The sequence below is a fragment of the Apodemus sylvaticus genome, chromosome 23 (assembly GCF_947179515.1).
Source record: "Apodemus sylvaticus chromosome 23, mApoSyl1.1, whole genome shotgun sequence".
In the NCBI taxonomy this organism is placed as follows: Eukaryota; Metazoa; Chordata; class Mammalia; order Rodentia; family Muridae; genus Apodemus; species Apodemus sylvaticus.
The window spans coordinates 5,843,703-5,866,517 of NC_067494.1; the positions used below are offsets into that span (position 1 = coordinate 5,843,703).

Below are 22,815 nucleotides of genomic sequence, written 5' to 3' on the forward strand. Positions count from 1 at the left end.
CAGATTTATTTTTACATTTTTTATTTAATACTGATTAGCTCAGATATTTAGAATGATAATAAAAAAAATGTAGTCCTAAGTTCGGAATGAGTTGAATAATTAGTTTTCTTCATTTCTTTCAGTATAAACTTAAAAGATCAAATATAAGATAGTGTTTGCTTGCTCTGTTATTGAATTCAGATTTGTTACTTGTCTTTTTTCCCCCTATAAAATTATAAGATACCTCAACAGCTCAAAAGATCCAACTTTTGATCTCAAAAGATCAAAAAGTCCAAATTAAATGTGCACTTACATTTTTGTCATCACTAATCAAAAACAAGTGAAAGAATCCTATCATACATGTAGTGTGAAAAAATTCTTGATTTGAAAATTCTACTAAACATTTTGGTGTTCTTTTCCAGGAAGACTGGGAATAAGAACAAAATGGGCAACAATGACCAAGCCATAAACAATCAATAGCCTCTGCCAGTCCAGGACATGTGTTAAAAGGACACAGAAAAATACGACTCTTAATCAAAACCCACCGCAAGGATAACTCAGGACTTGGATGTCATCGATGGCAATATAACCACTTCTCCCTCCTGAGACTTCAGCTTCAAATATTACCTGTCAGGGAAAAATGGAAAACATTTACAACAGTCACTTTAAAGAAATGTCCACAGTTGAAGATACTTTTAATGCCCTAGAAGAAAATTTGATTTTTTTTTCTCCTAGGAACTTTTAGTTATATCTTATATTGACTTTTATTTCTTAAGCCATCTACATACAACCATAGTAGATAACGAAACCATTGAGTTCACACATTTCCTATATGCTTAAGAAAGTACTATCAAGTATTGCAAGATTTCATGAAAATTTACCACTAAGCTCAGGAAACTAACCTGTCAAAATTCCAAACTATCAGTTTTCAGAAAAAAAAAATATATATATATATATATAGAGAGAGAGAGGCTCTGGTGTAGAGTTTTGTTGCTTTTGTCAAAACACACACACACACAAAATATTCAACAAAATTGTACTCAGTTGTTCCTTTTAAAATAATATGTTGCACAACAATTTTCCAAGGGAAAAAAAAGACAGATTTAGCATTCAGCAATTCAATGTTCTATTTGACTCTTTTATTCATGGAATTAAATAGATTATTTGTGAATTATTCTAAAAAGCACTTTAGGAAATGCAATGGGAGTTTATGTTTAAAGTAACAATGTAATATAAAATGAGGCTAATGGATAAAAATTGGTTATTAGTTGGGAGACATCCAAAAGGAGCAGACAGGCACGTTCTAGTAGGTATGACAGAATTTAAATGATAACCAAAGGGAGAAGATAATAATTATAATGAAACAGACAAGACAAGGATGCTGATTCAGGAGGTGTGGAGAAACACAGATGAAGTCAACGGCGCTTAGCAGAGGCTACCAGTGGAACCAAGTCAGAGCAGTAATGAAGAACTAGATGCAAACTCGAAGACCAAGGTCACTACCAAATAGCTTTTACTATTTCAAATTTGATTTCCCTGTGACACCTGGAGGAGAGAGTGCTTAGCTATATGTAACCAGACAGCACCGAGGAAGGTCGGGGGAGTGGGAAGGGAAGGGAACTGAACTAGAAGGAAATGAGCTAAGAACTAACCTGCTGATGGCAAGATGGCCGCCTGAGAGAAGGGAAGGGAAGATAAAAGAAGGGAAGAGACGAAAGCACTGGCATGGAAACCAAGGCTGACAAATGAGCCAGCAGGAAATCTAAGGGAGCAGGGCCGGATGGCTGAGGAAAAAGAGAAGCCAGGAGGCCCAGCCATGTCAGCAGTGGCGAATCAGCCGAGTCGCAATAGCCAGGACACAGCGGGCATCTGTGCATCTAACAGACACAAACTTGCGGGCCCAGAGGATTTCCAACACCGTCGGCTGGTCTCCAGCTAATGTTTCTCCCTCATAATGGGAATAGTTGCTAACTCAAAGATTGAACTGTGGTTCTAATAGTGTAAACTGATGGGAGACAGTGAAAATCATGGCTCATGAAGAGGTGGTAGAAAGGATAAATAACATCTGCAAATTCGGGAGGCTGGAGTTTAAAAGAAAAGACTGAAGGGAATAACTTCTAACATAGAACAAAGTCTAGCAAATGTGACATTTAGACACTTCTGTGGGTTATGGCATTGGGAGTTCTTTGGTAACTTTGGCCAAATCATACTCTTACTATAGGGAGTGAAGAAAAGTGTCTCTAATGAGACCTTTGGTGGAATTCATCAAATACTAACTTTATAAAAGGCAGTGTCCTAAACTACCATGCATGTTTACTTCTGTGTGATAGGCAGGTAGGTAGGTAGGTAGGCACATAGACTGTAGATAGATAGATAGATAGATAGATAGATAGATACATACATACATACATACATACATACATACATACATACATGATACATATGTATGTCGGTAGGCACGTACATACAGACAGACACACACACAACTTATATCAACTTGATATAAAGAGCTACAGGTAACTAAATAATGCTAAGAGAAGACAAGAAATAGTCTTATCCAAGGAATTGGATACAAACTGGTTATCCAATACCAAGTAGCCTGAACATTCATACAAGGAGCTTTATGGAGACTGAGTATGCTTTATTTAGGAATATATTTGTATACATATTCATACACCCATGTAGAAACAATTAATGATAAAAGGACCCATGATGTTTAAAGAGAGGGAGGATGGACTTATGGGAGGGTTTAGAACAAGAAAGAGGAATAGGAAAAGATAGGATTATACTGTAATCTCAAAAGTAAGCAATCAAAAATGACTAGTCCTACAACCACACTAAGGTAGCTATACAATTTTCCAAAACTTCATTTTTAAAAAGAGTTCAGAACAGGCAGAGACTGAGGAGGCCATACAGCACCAGGCCCTCCAGCCTGGAGGGATCTTCCAACCTTTGCCACATTCCTACATCTGCCAAAAGTCAGGAAAAGTGGGGGGGCGGGGGGGAAATAGTCAGGGACCTGTGGCTCCTCTTTATTTCACCCACTCCACCAAAAACTCTCCTGGTCACTCTTTTCTATTCCCACTGTGTCCTTTGTGACTACAGAACTTACTAGAAGTGAAACTGGAAGACAGTGTGGTCTTAGAAGAGAGAAAAAAATGCTTCAGGAGATAAAGACAGTAAATTCCTGACCACGGAATTGGGGGTGAAGGCGAGAGGATGCCCTCAAAGGCACATGATTCATCCCTCAACAAATGTACTTAGTGTGAACGCCATCACACGTCTAAGACATGAACAGGGGTTTGGTGAGAATTAGAGAACAGAATGTAAAGAGTCAAATAAGGTTTCAGGGAGGCACTGAGACACAGGACCAGCCTGTGAGCATGGAAAGCCCATGCTAGGACTTCAAGCTCTCCTAGTGACCAGAGATCAGAAACCTCCAGACCCACAATAGGTGCACACTATGGGTGTATGATATCATTTTTATGATCAAGTTTAAATAGTGGGGTATGGAGAGTGCCATCGGGCTGACTATTATAGTGGTATCTATATGCAATGACTGTGAAATCAGATCCTGGGAGAATAAGTTTAATTTGCGTGAATAATATTTCAAGGAAAAGTAAGTATAAAAAAAAGAAAACATAAGAAAACTGGCTTTTTAAAACATATTTTAATGAATAAAGCAATGTCCCCAAACAGCTCATGGGTGTAGCTATTTCAGTTTGTTGTTGTCAGAACCAATTCAAGGATTTCAACTTCTCGACATATCTTAGTGTTATTTCTTAATTCTCTAACTTCCCTCGTTCCCCGTAAATGTGACTTTAAACAAGATTACTACACCCATGAGGAAAACTTATTTGTTCAATTAAATTTATTCAGGACAATAAATTTAGGTCTGGATTCAAAAGAAAGCAAAATGATTGGCTCTTTATCAAAGAGGGGAAAAGGGTAAGTTTTCTTTCTAGTAACCTCATTTTCTCTACTAAGTCCTGTCTTTGCCTCATTAACAGAAGCTTCAAGAAATATCTGAGCCCGCATTCCTTCGCTACTAAAGTCGGAATAAGCATTATCACCTCACGGAGGCCGCACCTTGTGAGGCTCTTCTGTCCAGTCAGGGGAAACAAATCCCAACAGTTTAATTATGTAGATTACTGAGGCTCATCTTTGGGTCAGAGCTAATGCTTGGTGTCAAGTGGTTGACAGGGGCTTCCAGGAAGAGGAGAGCAATAGAAACCACACCAGATGTCAGTGTGAGCCTGTCCTCGGAGGCACCCTGGGAATGGGGTGCAGAAGTTCTGCCTTTTGTGCTTTTTCTCCTCCACTTCATTACCTGAAATGCTGAAGGTGATGATTCTAATCAAATTTCTGCTAATCCAGCAACATTCCTGTATTATTAACTAAATAAATGAATTGAATTAAAGTGGGAAAGCAAAAACTGGTATTCCCTACTGAACAAGGACAATCTTATCCTCCGACAAACGGTATTAATAGAGAGGAGGAAACACCTCACACATCATGAGCATGAAACTTGGTGCTAGGAAGCTTGCATATAAAGGTTGGTTTGGAGTCCTATGTAACTCAAGCGATTAGCTGAGTATGAGGCTACACAGCTTCTTCACCTGGAGGCCTCTGATCCACTTTTAAAACAAGATCCCTGTGAAGACTGAATGGTCTACGGGAAATGACGAAACAATGTTAGGGACGGCCATGTAAGATACTGCAAGCACTAGAGACATGAGAAAAACTTTCACTCGTAATTTTCGTTCACTATGTCCTTGTGGTAAAATGCTCAAGCTCCCAAGTCAGATATATATTGAGTTCACGTTCTTTAATTATCACTTCAAATCATATAAAACTTAAATAAATTAACTTATATAGCCTTAGCTCATATAAAATTTAAACTTTGGTTTCTTCTCCTATAGCAGAAACTATTAATATCTACCTCAGAGCTTTGTGAAGGATTAACTGAGATAATGAATATGAAACAGCACAGATCCTGGCCCACAGAGACTCCTATATGAACAGTGCCATTGCAGCTATATTGGGGGCGGGGTAGGGGTATCTATTAAAGACAAATGCTTGGAAATCAAATTTCCTCCTAATCCTCTCTCTTCAAAACATGAAGCACACAGCCAGTTTCCAAAGAATATAAAATAATCTGGCATTTTCCTCTTATAACCTTAAATCAGTGGTTTTGTGATTTGAACTTTTAAACAGGAAACTGTGCTAGTGTAGAAAGAAAATCAGTAATTATCCATTGCCTTCATTTATAAAGGGGGCAGACTGAAATAATGACAAAACTGGTTACTTGAAATCCATATAAATGTGACTACGGCTCCTACCACAGAAGTTTTCAACAGAGTCCTTATATCTCTCATCACACAAGAGACTTTCAAAGGTCCATCATTTAAGCCGTGATGTCAATCGTCAACATCAACCATCAACCTTCAAACAATTTAAATGATTATCGTATTGCTGACTTCTTTTCCTTCTGTAAGCTTCATTACACAAACCTTAGTAGCTCATTTTCATTTTGAGATGTAGTCTTACAATGTAGGCTAGACTCACCTCAAAGGATCTACAAGGCACAGAATGGCCTCGAATGTAAGTCATTCTGCTTCAGCTCCTCAATACTGGGATTATTCACATGAATTTAAACATTATTGCGCCCCTCAAAGCCTGAGCTTTTGGGACCTCCCTCCTTCCCTATACTCTCTACCTTGATGGCATTGAGGACAAGGGGCTGAGAAGGTCGGGAACCTGAAAGAGAGAGAAACGTGCAGGGATGTTGTGGAGATTATGACTTGTACTTTTATACATTGTATAAAAGCACTCATCTCTCAATAAAAGCTTATTGGCGAATGAGCTGAGGAGGGATTAGAAGGTGGGACATCCTGCAGAAAGAGGGGTTTATGGGAAGAGAGCCAGGAATGAAGGAGACTCACTACAGACACAGAAGAAGACGGTCACATAAAACCGAGGGCCAAGTCATCAGCCAGGTGGTAGGACTTAGAATAGAATAAATGGGTAATTAAGTTATGAACTAGCTGGGGATCAAACAAAGCTTTTGGATTGGCATTTATTAACGAAATATTAAGTCTCAGAGTTTCTGGGAACAAAGTAGATGAAAGGAAAGACACAAGCTTACAAATAGCGTTAACTACAAGATGAAAAAGGAAAACCTTGCCTTGGAGAAAAGGAGAGGTCAAGGTCTGAAAGAGGCAGGGGAGTGATCAGAATCGATGCTGTTCAACTCCTGGGTAAACTGATGTAAAGCAGTCTGTGCCCCTGAGGCCAGAGGGCCGGAATGGAGGTAGCAGAACTGAAACCATGCTGCACCGTGACCACAGGAGCAGAGAAGACGGAGAAAAGGCGCTGACCTTCTAAGGGAAGTGTGAGTGAATGGACAGGAATTAAATGAAGGGTCTAAGAACATACGGTGTCAAAGGAAAGTTTTGTTTTGTTCAGAGAAGAAATCCTTAAGCATGATTATATATTAATGGAGATGATTCATCTTGATAGGAAATATTTGAGGACACCACAGTGAGGATGGATAATGATCTAACATTGGATGGGATCTAACTACAGTTAAATTTGAGAGATACTTTAGGATGTATGGGTAGAAGAGAACCTTATTTTTCCCAATTTTTTTTAAAGAAAGAATATTTGGAATTTGGAATTCACCAAATGTTAGAAAGAAAAGGAGAATGAGAAGAAAACTGAAGAGAACAGCATAGCTAGTATGATTACAGACCAAGAACTATGAAGAACTATTGACCAAAATGCACCATGTGGTATAACTTGCTAGCATCATTTCTATTGGATAAACAACCCCACAAATTGGCTACAGTAAAAATAAATAAAGAATGTATTTAAAATGTTAAAATCATACAAAAAATCACAATATGATTAAACGTTAATATGAGATGATGAATCGACAAGAAAGATGGCCTAGTTTACCCAGGGGATGCTGGGATATCTAACTGTGATGACTAGAGTAGAAGATGTGGCCTTCGTAGGTAGAAAGTGAGAGATATACATGAAAAGTTATGTCCAAGGAAAGCTTATTATAAAAATGCATTTATCCAAATCTAGCTGATTCTCAGAAAATCCTAGCAATTCTCCTGTCTCACTATTCATAACACTGGAGCTAAAGATGTGTGCTGGGGGTGGGGGTGGGGGGAGAGGTTGTACAGAAGCTGAAGATTAAAACTCAGGCCCTACCTTGTGCAACAAGTCCCCATATCTACCAACTCACTTCCTTCAGTCCCTGTCAAAGTAATTTTCTTTCTTATTTATCTCCTTTAATGAAATACAAGGTCACTTGGGGCAATGACGGTTCACACTCTATACATCATGGCTGAACCAGTAGAATCCTGTTGAAAGTCAGGGATGACAATGTATATCAGTGTGTATCAGAAAGAAACTACCTAATAGCAGTAATTCTAGTTAACTGTTTTGCCTCCTAGGGAAAGACAGGCTTGGGTATTTAGCTCATTTTACCTAGCATAAAATTCTGTTGACATAATAAACCGGTGCTCCCTGGAGACCACTGGAGATAATTTTCTCACACTAATTTAGGAATCACGAAAACATAATTACTTCCCTTGAATAGTTAAATAACACTGTAAGGCATCCATTTCTGCTGATAGGCCCCAAAAGATCTTCTGTAGAGTATCTTAACTGAAAACTAAAGATTCAAGAATCGAGTATCTTTTTAAAGCATATTTTCTTTTAAAAAAATCATTACTTGTTTGTGTGTGTGCATGTGCATATGTGTGTGTGCACATCTGTGCATGTGTCTGTGTTTGTGCACTTGTCCATGTGTGCATGTATCTATGTGTATGCTTGTGGTGTGTATGCTTGGAAGCATTTGTGTATGTGTGTGTGTGTGTGTATATATATATATGTGTGTATATGGGGGGACGTGTGTGTTTACATGTGCATGTGTTTATCCATGTGTGTAGAATTTGCAGACCATCCCTTTTGTTTAGAATGGAACTCATAAGTTTTCTTCCCTCCCAGGAGCCACAATGGCTATGCAAACATGCCCGGCAGTAAACAGCCAATAGAAAATGAGGTCCATGCACCTCTGGAAAAGGCTCTTTTTCTTACCCTGCCCCGTCAGTTTCTGTTATTTTCTCCTTAAATCTTATCTCATATATATATTTTTTTTAATCTTATGTTATTTACACATTTTTCCTTCTGTCATTTCTTCTGTCTTATCCGACAGGTCTTTTGTGGATATAATACGGCTTCCAGGATAGTGTCTAAAGGATTCCTGAGGTTTTGAACAAATGGGTCTGTTTCTTGTGCCTTCTCTCTAGCTCCTTTCCTTCCGTTTGTTTGTTTGTTTTGTCTGACTCTAATGTGTCACTTTTGTTTTATTTTATCATTATTTCTTAGAAGCCTGTTTCTTTTCTAAGGAGAAAGAAAGAGGAAGGATCCAGATGGGAGGGGAGATGGGGAGAAACTGAGAGTAGGAGGGGAGACCACATGACAGGTGATGCTAATAGTCTAAGCTGCTGTCACCAGAGCTCAGCTCCCATGGTAGGGGCTGCAGACCCAGGATCAACTTGCATTTTTATTCAACTAAAGATTAGCAGAAGGTAACAGAAGAGGGGAGGGTGTTAGGGCTTGAGGGGGCATCTTGCTTGCTGGCTCCTCTAATAGCTGCCTTCTAAGAATCCAACTTGTAAAAACAAGTCAAGGGAAGGCCTTGAGGTTCTCTGAAACCAAGGAATTTTTTAACAATTTCTGTCTATTGGTTTAGCCTTTATTTTATTTTATTTTATTTTATTTTATTTTATTTTATTTTATTTTATTTTATTTTATTTTTTTGGTGTCTAAAGGAGATGTACACCTGACTTGACAACAGCATACACCAAATACCTGGAAACGGAAATACAGCTCCATTCCTTGCCTTTAAGTTTCTTGAGAGAGTAACTAAGGTAGTCCAATTAAATGCCAAATAAATCTAGTTCAAATTCATTTTTCTTAAGATTTCTTTTTGTATTACATAGTTTGACTGCACTATGTATTTGGGCTACATATGGGAGCCTTGTACTTGCAGAGGCCAGAAGAGAGATCTCCTGAAATTGGGGTTACAGGCAGTGTGAGCCATGCTATTCACGAGAAACTGAAACTACTTCTGCCAATGCAGTGAGTGCTCTGAAGTACTGTGCCACCCCATTCACTCCTCATCTCAACTGCTCCCATCTTGGTTTTTTGGTATTTTTCTCAATTTATGACTCTGTGCATAAAACACTCAAAAATCGGTGATTTTCCTTTAGATATATTTAAGATCAACTTTTCCTTAGAAAGACTAGACTATCAAACTATTTCCATTAAATATTTAATGGTATAAAGGGGATAATCAGGGCTTCAGAGACAGTAAACTGAACACTCTATTGTATGGATATAGGATGTCCCACATAGTAATAACCAGGGTATGGAATCTCTCTCTCTCTCTCTCTCTCTCTCTCTCTCTCTCTCTCTCTCTCTCACACACACACACACACACACACACACACACATATCTTTACACACAGCACTGAGTGGGCATCCTCCAATCCTATCATCCATTGATCTTTTGATCCATCTATCTAGTATTATATAATAGTGATTTGAATTTGTGTGATTTAAAAATGTATGCAGAGAACTAATTCACTTTGCCTAATAAACAATTCAACACTTATTAAAACAAGAAAAAAATCAAAGCAATGGGCAGAATCCAGGAAACAATAATCACTTCTCAGGGGTGGGAAGACCAAGTATAATTTACCTCTGATAGACTGTTTAAAGGAAAGGCCTGAAGAAGAGTATCTCCAAAGACTACACACATGCAACCTCAGTGCATTTCTGGGCTTTAGGTGAGTCAGAGAATTGGCTATCCCTAACAGTGTCAACAAAGGCTTGAGAAAAACCTAAGTGATTCAGCAATAATCACTTTTATAGCTCACATTCATGATAATACTTATTAGTTATTTAAGTTAATTCTTTCTTCCCCATATCTTGGACTTTAAAAGCCAATGAACTTTTAAATTTTAGTAGGTATAAGCTCAAGTTAATAGAGATCACAAGTTAATAGAGATCACAAAGACATGATTTCTTAATCACAATGTGATGAAGTGTTCTGTACAAGATTTTCATCTCTGAAAACAGTCCCCAAAACTTCAGCTGGAAATGAAAGATATCCATGAAATAAATTCAAGGCTTTGGATTCCCTGCAAAGTCAGTCTTCTTATCATAAATACACCTTTAAGGAAACAGTATTTACTGCACTCTGTTGAGGGCTTTTGTATCAGACCCTGAATATAACAAAGATCATTTTACATATCTATCATGCTTATAAACAAAAACACACAGATACACATGTGTATGTGTGTGTGGGTACACATACACTTAGACACACACACACACACAGTCGCGTGCACGCACACACAAAGATGCATGCAAGACAAACGTTCAGCAGCTTGAAATGGCAGGGCCTCCATTCTGAGTAACTGACTTCCATTCAGATCCTAGTGCCTACTTCATGGGACCACTGGGAGGATAGCCGTGTCTACACAGTGAATTTCAGGCTATCGAAGAAATAATATACAGTTTACAGAGCATCAGAGTTCCATTTCATGGGAGACTGATTTATCACAAGAAGAACCAGAAGACAAGGCTGATGAGAAGCAGAAGAGGTATTGTAGGAGACTCGAAGGCTGGAGAGGCTAACAAAGCACCCCTCAGTGCATCACAGATCGCACAACCACCCTATGTTGCTTCTCACACCTCAGTCCTTATGTATTCTTCCTGGGTTCCTTTCTCATGCCAATTCAAGGCATAAGCCTGGTGACACAGCCTGAGATTAGAGACCACTGAACAAACTACATCAATGTTCTGATCTCTGTAGAGGTTGCTGTAGCTTCAGTTAGCAAATAGGCAGGTGGAGTCTTCAAAAGATACACTCAGAAAACAAACCTAAAGAGCTAGCCAGGGCTTAATTTCATCACTTGGGAGGCACAGGCAAGATGTGAGTTCCAGACAAGCATTGTCCACACTCTGAATTTCAGGTCATCCTCGTCTACAAAGTGACTTTCAGGTCAGTCTTGTCTTTTTGACACAGTGACCTCCAGGTTAGTCTTGTCTATAGAGGAAGTGTCAGTCCACTGTTGTCTACGTAATGAATTTCAGGCCATCATTGTCTACATAGTGACCTCCAGGCCATCCTTGTCAATATAGTAAATTTCAGACCAGTGTTGTCTGGTCTATATAGTGGCTTCCAGACCATCCTTGTCCTATGCCATTCTTGTCTGCACAGTGAGCTCTAGAACAACACAGGTAATATATTAAGACTCTCTCACTAAATCAGCAACAACCAAAAGAAACTAGTAACCACAAAAAAACAAGTTAAATTCAAAACTAAACATGAAATATGATACACGATTCAAAGGCATATCCTAATTTATGATAGATTGTAGTTTTGCAATACAGAGAGAACCAGAATGATAATTAGCATAGGAGAATGAAATAAATTTTTACATAAATAAATAAATAAATATACTGAAATAATTCATGATCAGAACATACTACAAAAAGAAAAAAGAACTGAAAGAAAGAAAAGAAAAAAGAAAAATATAGTGTTCATTCTGTGGCTCTGTCCTTGAATACATCAGCAAGTAACTTTCAGCATAAAAGATTTTGTATAAAAATAAAAGTGGGAGGTAAAGGGAAGGAGAAAATTCATCAGCAAAATGTCATTTCTGTATCTTTACTATCATTGCTTTCCCATCTGGGCTATATTTTATAGGTACTTGTCTGAGCTAAACATAAAAGATGACTGGTTAAGGCTTCTATTTCTATCACCACAACACTGAATTACAGTACTATTTCCCCTCACTAGCCGAGGTGCACCATTTGTCTTCCTACAATCTACACGCAGAGCATTTTAAATTTTAGCACCAACAGTCCAATCTTACACACAGCAGAAGTATATCACTATTCTCACATAACTATATCTGGAAGAAAAAAAAAGAACACTTCTTTTGTTACCATGTTACCACACCAAGCCTGTTGTCTGACAAATTTAAGTGATTCTCATGTCTCATGGGCTTCAAGGTAGAATCATATGATTCAATTAGGCAGAAAAAATGAGAAGTCCAACCTGTGTTGTCATAGATAAATACCTATTTGCGTGTGGAATCCATAGAATTATATCCATAAGGAGGAAAAGCATGCTTTAGGTAAACTAGGGGATTAACTGTTACTGAAGTAAAACAGAATCTAAACTTAGCCCACCTCACCAGAGAGCTAAACATACCAAAGGTCAATAGTTTTATGACAACTAGTTAGGAGGATTTTGGTGTGGTGGTGCACACCAATACTGGGCAAGAAAGAAGTAGGAGAATGACCCAAGACTGAGGTCTGTATCCTGAGACTCTGCCTGGGGCTGGGGAGGGTGGGGAACACCTGCAAGGAATATGAAGTTGTAAAAGGTTTTCAGAATGATATCCATGGATAATATCCATGGTAATGCCAGTTTTACTTCATCAGAATTAATTTATGATTCTGGTAGGGATCAGGTTTTTACAAAGTTCACAGAATAGCTAGCTTACCTATTCTTAGTTGAACTTAAGGAGAGGAAAAACTATCAACTCTTTCTATTTCATTCTGAGTATACAATCGTCAAAGGAAAGTAGTATCCTTGACTATAATTATTAAATAATTTAAACATAATTATATAATATAATCAATGCTGTTGGAGTTTAAAGTTAACCAAGGAACTATCCAAAATTCAAAACCGTAAGAAGCAGTAAACAATTCATTCTATAGCATTTTGGCAAAGGAAACTAATGGGAAACTTTCCAGAATTTTATCCTTATAAAAACATGAAGGGTAATCCAGAAAGAACACATGTGGATTTTATATTGACTTTTTAATTAAGGAAGCCATTAAAGATAAATAAAGTAAAAAATGCATGGTTCATTTCCTTTTTTTGCAAAATATTGAAATAAATATCTGATATACTCATATCTCATAAGTCAGCAACATATCAAATGATTCCCATGAAGAAGGAAGAAAAGGGCCCTAATTCTGGAAAGGCTTGATCCAGCATTGTAGGGGAGTCCCAGGACAGTGAAAAGGGAGGGGGAAAGATAGGAGAATGAGGACTTATGGGACATATGGCGGCGGGGGGGGGGACTGGGAAAGAGGAAAGCTTTTGGATTATAAACAAAGAATATAGAAAATAAAAATATATATTAAAAAAAAAAGAATTTGGAAGCTGAGCTTGATGCCACATGCCTTTAATCTAAGCACTAGGAGGTAAAAGCAGGCAGGTTATATTCAGTTTGAGGCCAGCCTGGTGCACACTGCAAGTTCCAAGACAGCCAGGACGATAGAGCAAGACCCTCGCTCCAAAAACAAAAACAAAAAATCTTGGAAAAAGTATGAAGATAAAACAGTTATGATTATGATTAAATTAATTTCTTAGAGGTATGCTGATAGTTTTTGTGTGGAACAAATCCTGACTTTTAATCTTAGAAATAAATGTTTTAAAATCAAAGGAAATGTTGCTGTTTACAATATTCAGATGTATGAAGGGATCAATCCAGACAAGAAGGGACTGGCCAAGAAGAAAATCTGGCGAATGGAAGACCAGAGGATAGAAAGCCTTAATTTGGCTGGTAGGATTTAAACAGAAGTAAGGGAAACTGAGAGATGCCATACTGACTACCTATTTTAATGACATGGTCAAAGAACAGAAACTTACCTATTTGCTCTCTCAAAGAGATAGATTACCTGTGGAGATCAGAGGCAATATCCAGTATCTTCAGGAGATATTTAACCTACTGCACCTTTACATTGACACTGTATATGGGCAAGTAATAATAAATTGTATAGATGCTGAAGGTGGAAAATCACTGCAAGAAAACAGATCAAATGCTCTCAAGATGTAGTCCTCAGACCTACAGGCAATAGGACACTGGGAACTGCTCAGAAATGCTGTGATGCCCACACAGGCGACGCACCACTCATCTAGACTGCGCTCCAATCAGCAGAGAAGAAGCTGAATGAGAAGTTGCAGTTGTGTCCTACAACCGGTAGAGCTGATCCTACAACACACGGGTCTTACTTCAGTACTGTCTTCTTAGCACAAAACGTTGTCTGTAGATGGGTTTCTGGGGTTTCTTCATTAGATACCCAGCGACAACAAAAATACGGGCATGGATGGCCTATATATTAACTCACCTGAATGCTTATGAATTCTAAATTTTTTAATAACTACTGTTTGGTTCCTGTCTCCAAGAGAGTCACATTGTGTCAGAAGACGCAATCATATTGAGAAATCTCAAACATAGAGGTTGGTGTTAAACAAGGTCAGAGGATAACACAGTTCAAAGGAAGCAGAAAAATGAGTCTACCTAGTAAGAAGCAAATGCTTCTGAGAATGTGACAGTTCTTTGTAGTAGTCCTTTCTGAAAAAGATGTCTAAGCATCGTAAGTCACAGTGACCAGAAGCTACATATTCCAGGCAGGAGGAATGTACAAAACAAGCACCAGAACCACGCGTTCTAGAAGACACTTCTCTATGAAACCGTGAACAAGGGCATGGGACCTGGGAGGGAGTAGCTAAGGCTTTTCCACTTGGAAAGCACTGCTTGCAAAAGATTCCAGAGCAGAATGTTAAAACCTGAAGCAAAGTAGGTGCGGGGCATTACCTACCAAATCAGGTCCTTTTCTGAAAGACTGACAGGAGGAAGTCGTAAGAGTTAGTGCAAATGGTAGTTAAAGAAGAGGACAGCAGTCAGAGATGAGCCTTGTCTTGCAGCGACTTTCATGCCCCTGGCAGGCAGCAGTCTGAGCCTGCCCTTTCTCCTGACAGTAAAGTAATGCCTTTGATAGGTTTACAAATGAGAGGATGTGATTGATCTGCAACCAAAAAAGGTCAGTGTAGTAGCGACAGGAAGACTACAGGACTGAAAGTTTATTGGCAAAACTAAAAGTTTATTAATGAAAGTGTATTACACGCTTACCAAGGCACGGGACACAAATAGTACCCTTCCACTATGAACCATAAGCAAAGGAGGTTTGGGTTATATGGCTGCATTGCTTTATGCATATGCTATAGATCATATGTGTATAACTACCTATCAGACTAGGTTTCTTGGTTGATGTATCTGTTATTTGATTATTTTTTCTTGAGTGAGGTGGAGTCTCTCTCTATAGCTCTGGCTGTCTAGAAACTCTCTATGGAGCTCTAAACTGGCCTCAGACCTAGAGAGATCCACCCTTCTGTAGCTCCAGAGTGCTAGGATTAAAGGCATGTGCCACTAAATCCAGCAGTTTTAAATATGTTTCAATCCCAAATTGAAAAATAAGGTAAATTCTTAAGATGAATACCTAAATATTCTATGGAGGATTTATTAAGACCCAATTTGTGATTTAAATATAAACTTTCCATGTGAGATAAAGTGGGTGAGGCCTGCGTGATCAAACGCCAGCTTCCCATACCCTTCACTAAAAATGTTTAATTTAGTTTTTATAGATCGGGCAGTGGTAATTTCATCTTTAATAGTCGCTATAGAGCAGGTCATCAAAAACAGCACAGCTGACTGGACTAGCTTCATTCAGAGTTCCAGCTCTCTGACCTGGGAGACTGTCTGACCTGTAAACAGATTTATTTAGCTGGTCATGAGCTCACAGATGACCTTGGGGCAAAGAATAATGAATAGAATATGTTTTACCTAGAAATAAATTAGGATTAAGAATTTTTTAAACAGTGTAATCTGAAGACTCACATGGAACCAAAGAGTAGTGATAAATAAAACCATCTTTTTTAAATAGCATATTTAAAGCACTACACTTTTATTTTATTCTGAAAGAAAAAAATTGGTTCCGTGAAATTGTTTGAAATGTTTATAATAAAGATTGATAAACAGGTCTAAGTGGAAACAAGGTAATAATTACGACCTCCATTTGACTACGCTGAAAAGGTCAAAATATCTCAATGAAAGCTCAAGGTTAATCATGCAGAGACTAATTGGCTAATAGCTTCACTTTGCTTCTTTTAACAATGCCCATGCTTATACCAGAGATAACTGATACCAAAAATCCAAGACAACTGTAAAAGGAATAAAAGATAAACATGGAATTAAAGCCTGAGTTTACTTTCTGACATTTTGGCATAGCATTTATACCTGCATAGAAGACAACTATTTTATACCCAAGATCTAATACTGTACAAGAGGCTAACAACATGAGGAAACAAAAAGATGCCTTATGAAAAACATCGACCTACAGAGGATGGATCACAGGAAATACACTGCATGGAGAAGGAGTCATAGAATGTGTGAGGGAACAGCGTAATGATATGGGTCTCTAAGAAGGCAACACAAGAACTCAGAGACCTGCATATGTGAAGGAAATCATTTCAGGCTAAAGCAGTAAAAAAGCAACAACATTCTGAAAGGATGGTCGCATAGCACTATAAAGTTCAACGACAGAATGAGGGACAGAGCCAATGACCACCAGTCAACAGGCCTAGAATCAGATCACAACCAGAAGCTCGTACCTGATGATGAGTCTGTGAAATCACCGAAGGATCTGAGGGAATATTCCAAGTCTGAAAAACCAACACACATGTTGAGTCCAGTCTGCTGTGAGACTAGCCTATGGAGGGAAGCTGGGAAGGCCAGAGGTTAGCTGATATTTGAGGGTAAAGACGGTGGAAGTCTGGGCTGCCACACGGATTCTAACAGGTATCTCACATGATGGAGCAAGGGAAAAGATAACCACTGTATGGCAGACTGAGGTAAATAGACATAATGGCTCAGAGTTCCGGGCTCTGATCATGATGGCTGAGTTCCCAGCGTGAGACTTCTTTACAACTGCAACAACACTGCCAAAGACCACCGTGGAACAACACACCACAGTGGAAGCCCTAAGGTGTAAGCGTCTGGCAGAACAGGCCAGCTTGTGGACAACCTGCATGGAGAGGAAAGCTCTCTGAAAACTCATTGAAGACACTGTACATGTTACTATTCCATTGCCTGTTGAGTCCACACAGACATAGGCTCAGAGAGACACTCATGACCAAGCCCGTTTCTCCTGGGGAGAGAGGCAGATAAATATGTAATTTACTATCAGGTTGGCTGTATTTCTGTAATGATTTCATTATTTGAAACAAAGTTGCAGTAGTTGAATAAAGAAGGTCAAGGACAGTGTTCATAAAAGTTCGCATTCTCTTCCTTTCCATCAAAATAAAATAGACCCTTTCAAGTGCATCCTTGAGAATGGAAAAAAAGAAAAAAATTGGAAATATATTTTACAAGAAGGATTTGGTGTGTTTTTGATTTTCATTCATGTATGTGAAAGTAATAATCCTCAGGAAAAGATTATATAAACTTCCCAGTGGCATTATTTTTTAGCACTAAAAGATATAGCTTACAAAGGACAAACGGAAAGAGACTCATTCGTACAATGCCTTTCATTCTCCATGCCACATGTAGGCAAAAGCAATGGATAAGTCCGATTTTATTTCACTGAAGAAGGTCTTAAAGCCACAGAACCTTACAACAAAAGACACTGGAAGAGAATATATTTTATTGGTGACTGCATTTAAATTTTTTATAACTATGAATCAATATACCATTGATATAGTTTAGAAAATCTTTCTAGGCCTACAGAGTACATGCATATCCTCTCTGCAGCATGTTTGATGACATGGCTTCCTCCAAAGTGTCCTTACAGACTGGTGGTAAGTCAATTGTGAAAGGTACTGATAGAGCCTAAGGACCTACATAGACAGTCCTAGAATCCATATACTGCTGACAGAATAACATACACCTGTAACTGTCATGCCCCTATGGCGAGATGGGAAGGATAAACAGTAGAATCCCTGAAAAAAAACAGGTTAGTTACCTAGCATACATAAAGGTAAACCACAAGGAACCTTGTTTAAATAAGGTGGAAAGGCAGGATGACCAGGTTTGACCTCCACACTCCCAACTGTACTTATACAGGACACAAACACCCACACCCACCCACACACACACACACACACACACACAGAGAGAGAGAGAGAGAGAGAGAGAGAGAGAGAGAGAGAGAGAGTTAAATTTTTTTAAATAGCTTAGATAATGTTGTCAATGTTGCAGTACAGGTGTATCTCAGAAGAGGGATCTAATCTGAATTACGATCTAAAGAAGCTTACTCTGAGGAACATGCAGAATAGTGTTTTACAGAAGAATAAGGCAGAAGCAGAGCCTTATGATTACTGGAGTCATTTAAAAAAGAGGAGGAGGAGAAGGAGGAGAAAGAGGAGGAGAAAGAGGAGGAGGAGGAAGAGTAGGAAGAGGAGCAGGAAGAGGAGGAGGAAGAGGAGGAGGAGGAGGAAGAGGAGGAGGAGAAAGAAGAGGAGGAGGAAGAGGAAAAGAATGAGGAAGAGGAGGAGGAGGGAATAGAAACCATAGAAACAGAAGCAGAAGTAGAGAAATTGTCTTATCTGGAGAACACCTAGTCTAGCCAGTAGCACACAGTGGGTCTGCAAAGGAGAAAAGAGAAGGGAGGGTAGTCGAGAGAAAGGCAGGCGGCATGGCAATGTTTGTAATACTAGAGGACAACTGGTTCCAATGCATGCTCTCTGAAACACTGATGGCCATCGGTGGGGGGACTGGGTTACATTAAAGCCACCTGCAAAAGTGTTCTTTAATTACCAAATCATCTAAAAACCTGAAAAAATTTATTTTGACCAAAATCACCAAAATGATTTACTTTCTGCTAGCTTCTCCATCTTTCTAATTACAAGCTGTCATCACTACTTGGTATTTTATCCTGATCACGGCTAGCAACAGTCTCTTGTTTTCTCCCTCTTGACCCGGCACTATGTCTAGCCTCTAAAATTTAACTTAGTTTGAATCAACAAATAAACACCTATAGCCCCTGGCTATCCCACAGAACAAAAACCTCTGAAAGACCAATGTCACCAGGCTCATGGAACAGCATTTGTCAGAACATCAATGATAGTGAAATCAACTGCAAAAGAAACAACTGGTTTGAGAGTGAAATCTTTCACATAAAATAAGTTCCAGAGGAGACAAGTCTATTTTTAAGGACGGTTTCAAGTAAGGCCCTTTTGTGGACTCATTACTTCATGGTATCAACGGCAAGAGTCACTTGACTAAGTCCAGGATCCAATACTAAGAGTTACTCAGCCCGAGAGAAGCTTGTCCCCGAGTGCAAACGACAGAAGCGATCAAGCGTGCTCTGTGTGGATAAGGCCATAGGCCTTGCTATTACTGTCAAATATTACTTTCAAGGTTTGGATACCATCCCAATTTTATGGATGACAAATTAAACAGCATGGAAGTTACACTACCACTCGAAATTGTTGATTCCCCAATTTTACGTCCAGTTCCAACACGTTTTCTCCCTAGATTCAGTGTGAGAAACTCAATTAAGTTGAGGAATCCAACCGCACATTTCATGGGAAAATATTGCTCCAAAACAGGGCATCTCTCTTTAGAAAATAAGTTTGAGGTTCCTAATTTAAAACATGAAATAATAATCAATATCTGCATTTTGTAAATCTTGCATTTCTCACCTTCTGTGAACTCTTTTGAAATATACTCAATGATCCAGATAACAGCAGAATAATCACAACGAAACGATTAAGTTCTGTAGTTTTAAAAACTCAGAGCCACTTACAGGCTATGGAGGGAAAGTTCACACTTGAGAAACAGTAAATAAAAGAGCCTTCCCCAGCAGAAGCCAAGTATTTCTTCAATACTTTGGAAAGTCAGTGCAAACATTGAAGCTGTGGTAATGTCTGCCTTCTCCTTTGTGAGAAAAATTTCAATAGTATGCATTTACTTGAAGTATCTACTTTAGGAAATGAATCTTACAACATGAAATTCCCTTCCATTTTAAAATCAAATGTGAGCACTGGCATCTTTTCATGATTTTGAAACTGAGATCATAAATCCAGAAGGAGGAAAGTGTTAATATTTTATATTCTAAAGCAATTTTAGACAACAAATAGGCCATTTCATGACAGGCTAATCCTGGCTACCACCTCCAGAAGACATCCACATATGCACAAAGGATATATGACTTCGAAGAGATGCCACTGCTAACAATAAAGTGTGTGTGTGTGTGTGTGTGTGTGTGTGTGTGTGTGTGCGCGCGCGCACATGTGTGTATGTGTGTGTGCAGATGTGTGTGTGTGCTTGTGTGTGTGTGCATGTGTGTGTATGTGTGTGTGCAGATGTGTGTGTGCGTGTGTGTGCATGTGTGTATATGTGTGTGCATGTGTGTGTATGTGTGCGTGTATTTGTCAGCATGCGCACGTGTGAGCAGGTATGTTTCTATTGTTGTCATTTGGGCATTTTTCCAGCATAGATTTAAACCAAATGCTATGCAAAGAACCATAATAAAGTGCTCTAAATGAACACGTCCCCGTCATTAACGGTGACACTCAGTCACATTAGAGAGGCCTTGAGAGTTTACAAAGTACTTTAATGTACATTAGTCAATTTGATTCTCAAAGAAAGACACCCGGGTAGGTAGAACACTCACTAATAGTCACAACTTACAGATGCTAAAAATGAACAACCAATTCTGAGAAAAATTGACATGTTCACCTAAAAGCCAATGCGTGAGCGAGCGTGCAGAGAAAGTTTCTTGCAGCCAAGTGGTCAGCAGTGGTCTATTCTCAGCATCAAATGTATTAGGACAACCTCCATGGTTAGGAGCAATTTGACTACCATTAATGTTAATATGCTTACACCTGTTAGGCAGAGCAACAAACTCTGCTAACACAGACTCAACTTTTAGTGTCTGGGGAAAGTTAACTACTAAAGTAAGCATTGTATGTTTTTGTCATTCATTTACTAACAGATTAACACACACACACACACACACACACACACACACATACACACACCATCATAACTGCTTTAAAACATTAATTTAATTGGACCTCAAGGCAACTCAGTGTAGAGAAGCTGCTATTATTCACTGAAGATATAGATGCTTTTATTTTCAAGGAACCATAGCAAAAACCCCCAGGTAGTTCCAGGATTTAAAGTCATCAATAGCTTGACACCATGCTGGCTGAGCAGCGTCGGCTGCACATGAGTCATCCTCCGTAGCGCCCTCAGCTCTGCGCCCCAAGTTCAAAGGCAAACACGAGGGTCTTGATAATCTCTGAAGTGACACAGTCCTCACTGGGTCCGTCAGAGGGTATTTGAAAGCCATCAAATCATGTCCAAAGAATCATATGATCTGAGTATTTGTCTCTTCAGAATTTAAAAGTTGAAGTGAGGTGTCAGAGGGTGAGGTCTTTGGGATTTGGAGAGGTGGTTAGGAGGCATGACTGAGATTCTTGCTTTTACAGACTAGCCCCAGAGAAGCCTCATGCTGGCCCTGTGAAGACATGGGGAGGCGGTTCTTCCGTGAACCAGGAAACAGATCTAGAAGCCCTGGTTTGTGGACACTGATGTGGCACTTCTCACTTCCCAGAACTGTGAGAAATAAATCACTTTTGTTTATCAGTTTCCCTGCTCATGGTATGTTGTCATAGTAGCCTGAGGCACTAATACAGCAGACGTCTTTTCTTAGCACAAAGGATGGCAAAATTGTAGAAACAAATCAATATGGTTGAAGGTATAGAGGACCAAGTTTTGAAACTGGGAAAGGGCAGAGAAGAGTATTATCCAAACTGTAGAGAATATTAGTGTAAGTAACGGGGGCACGCAGCTCATTACACAGAAGCAAGCAAACCACTGCCACCATATTTCAGTGTTGAGACGATACACTCTCATTTACTCAGATAAGCTGCCTATGCAGGTACAGATGTTGTATCTTAGTTGTGTTGCTGACACCTGTGCATCTGCTGAACAGAGGGTCTCAAGCCATGAGGTGTTTCTCTCATAAACTGAAACCCTGGCCACAATATCTAAAATCTCTTCTAAAATTATAATCCTGCATCTTTCACCCAGACAGCAACACATCTATAAGCACAAGGACACCAAAGAAGGAATGGGAAAAATTCACAAGAGGCTTACACTATCAGAAGCGAGTGCTAGCTTGAGTGTGAACTCAGAAAGTTTTATAGCTCTCCTGAAAACAACAGTTCTAAGTGAGTGCAACTGATAGGATTCCAAAGGGAAGTAAGTAAGCCATAAAACGCAAAGCAATACTCAGGAGAAAAAAAAATTGAGAAAAAAATTGCTGGGGAGTACAGGTGAAAATTACATCTTCTTTTTCAAAAGAAATAGTAACATATCACTGCTAGCTAGTTTCATAGTACCAAAAGGTGCTATGTTGACTGCTTAGGGGGAAAGAGAAACCAATAATGTTGCCCAACTATGAACCCTGTGAACTATAATAATGACCTGCGTGGGAAGGCGTACCATGAATGCAACAGTGGCAGCAATGGTATATGGGCAACCAAACACTTTCTGCTTTACATTAAGATTCATTTCAGAGGAGAAAATGTACATGTGGTATGGTTAATTGACTCCATCATTAGAGAATTCAAACACCCTGAGAGTAAAGTTACAACTATTATTTTGTTAATTGGACATAACTCAAACTACCATCTTAATCTGTATCTCTAAACCTACCTATAGATGAGAACACCTCTAAGGGCTCATCAGAGAAGATTTTACTGATGAGAATACGTATCTCTGGCAGTCTCAGCAAATAGGATGTCTGTATTCCACCCTGTAAAGGCTTGGGTCTGTTTCAGATAAAGGACGTAGAAAGATTTTAACAGCCAGAGCATGAGGAGAATAGAAGAGATATCATGTCTTCTGATATGACAGGATCACTGTGCTCCTG

The 22,815-nt window shown here is 39.0% G+C and overlaps 1 protein-coding gene across 3 annotated transcripts in view; it reads right to left on the reverse strand.

The window, feature by feature from the left end:
* Nucleotides 1-22,815, reverse strand: part of Ptprk (protein tyrosine phosphatase receptor type K) — a 510,436-nt gene that overhangs the window by 268,550 nt on the left and 219,071 nt on the right. For all 3 annotated transcript variants that reach the window (XM_052169637.1, XM_052169636.1, XM_052169635.1), the window contains exon 4: nucleotides 525-606. In XM_052169637.1, coding sequence (XP_052025597.1) covers nucleotides 525-606 — 82 coding nt within the window. The remainder of the gene's footprint in view (nucleotides 1-524; nucleotides 607-22,815) is intronic.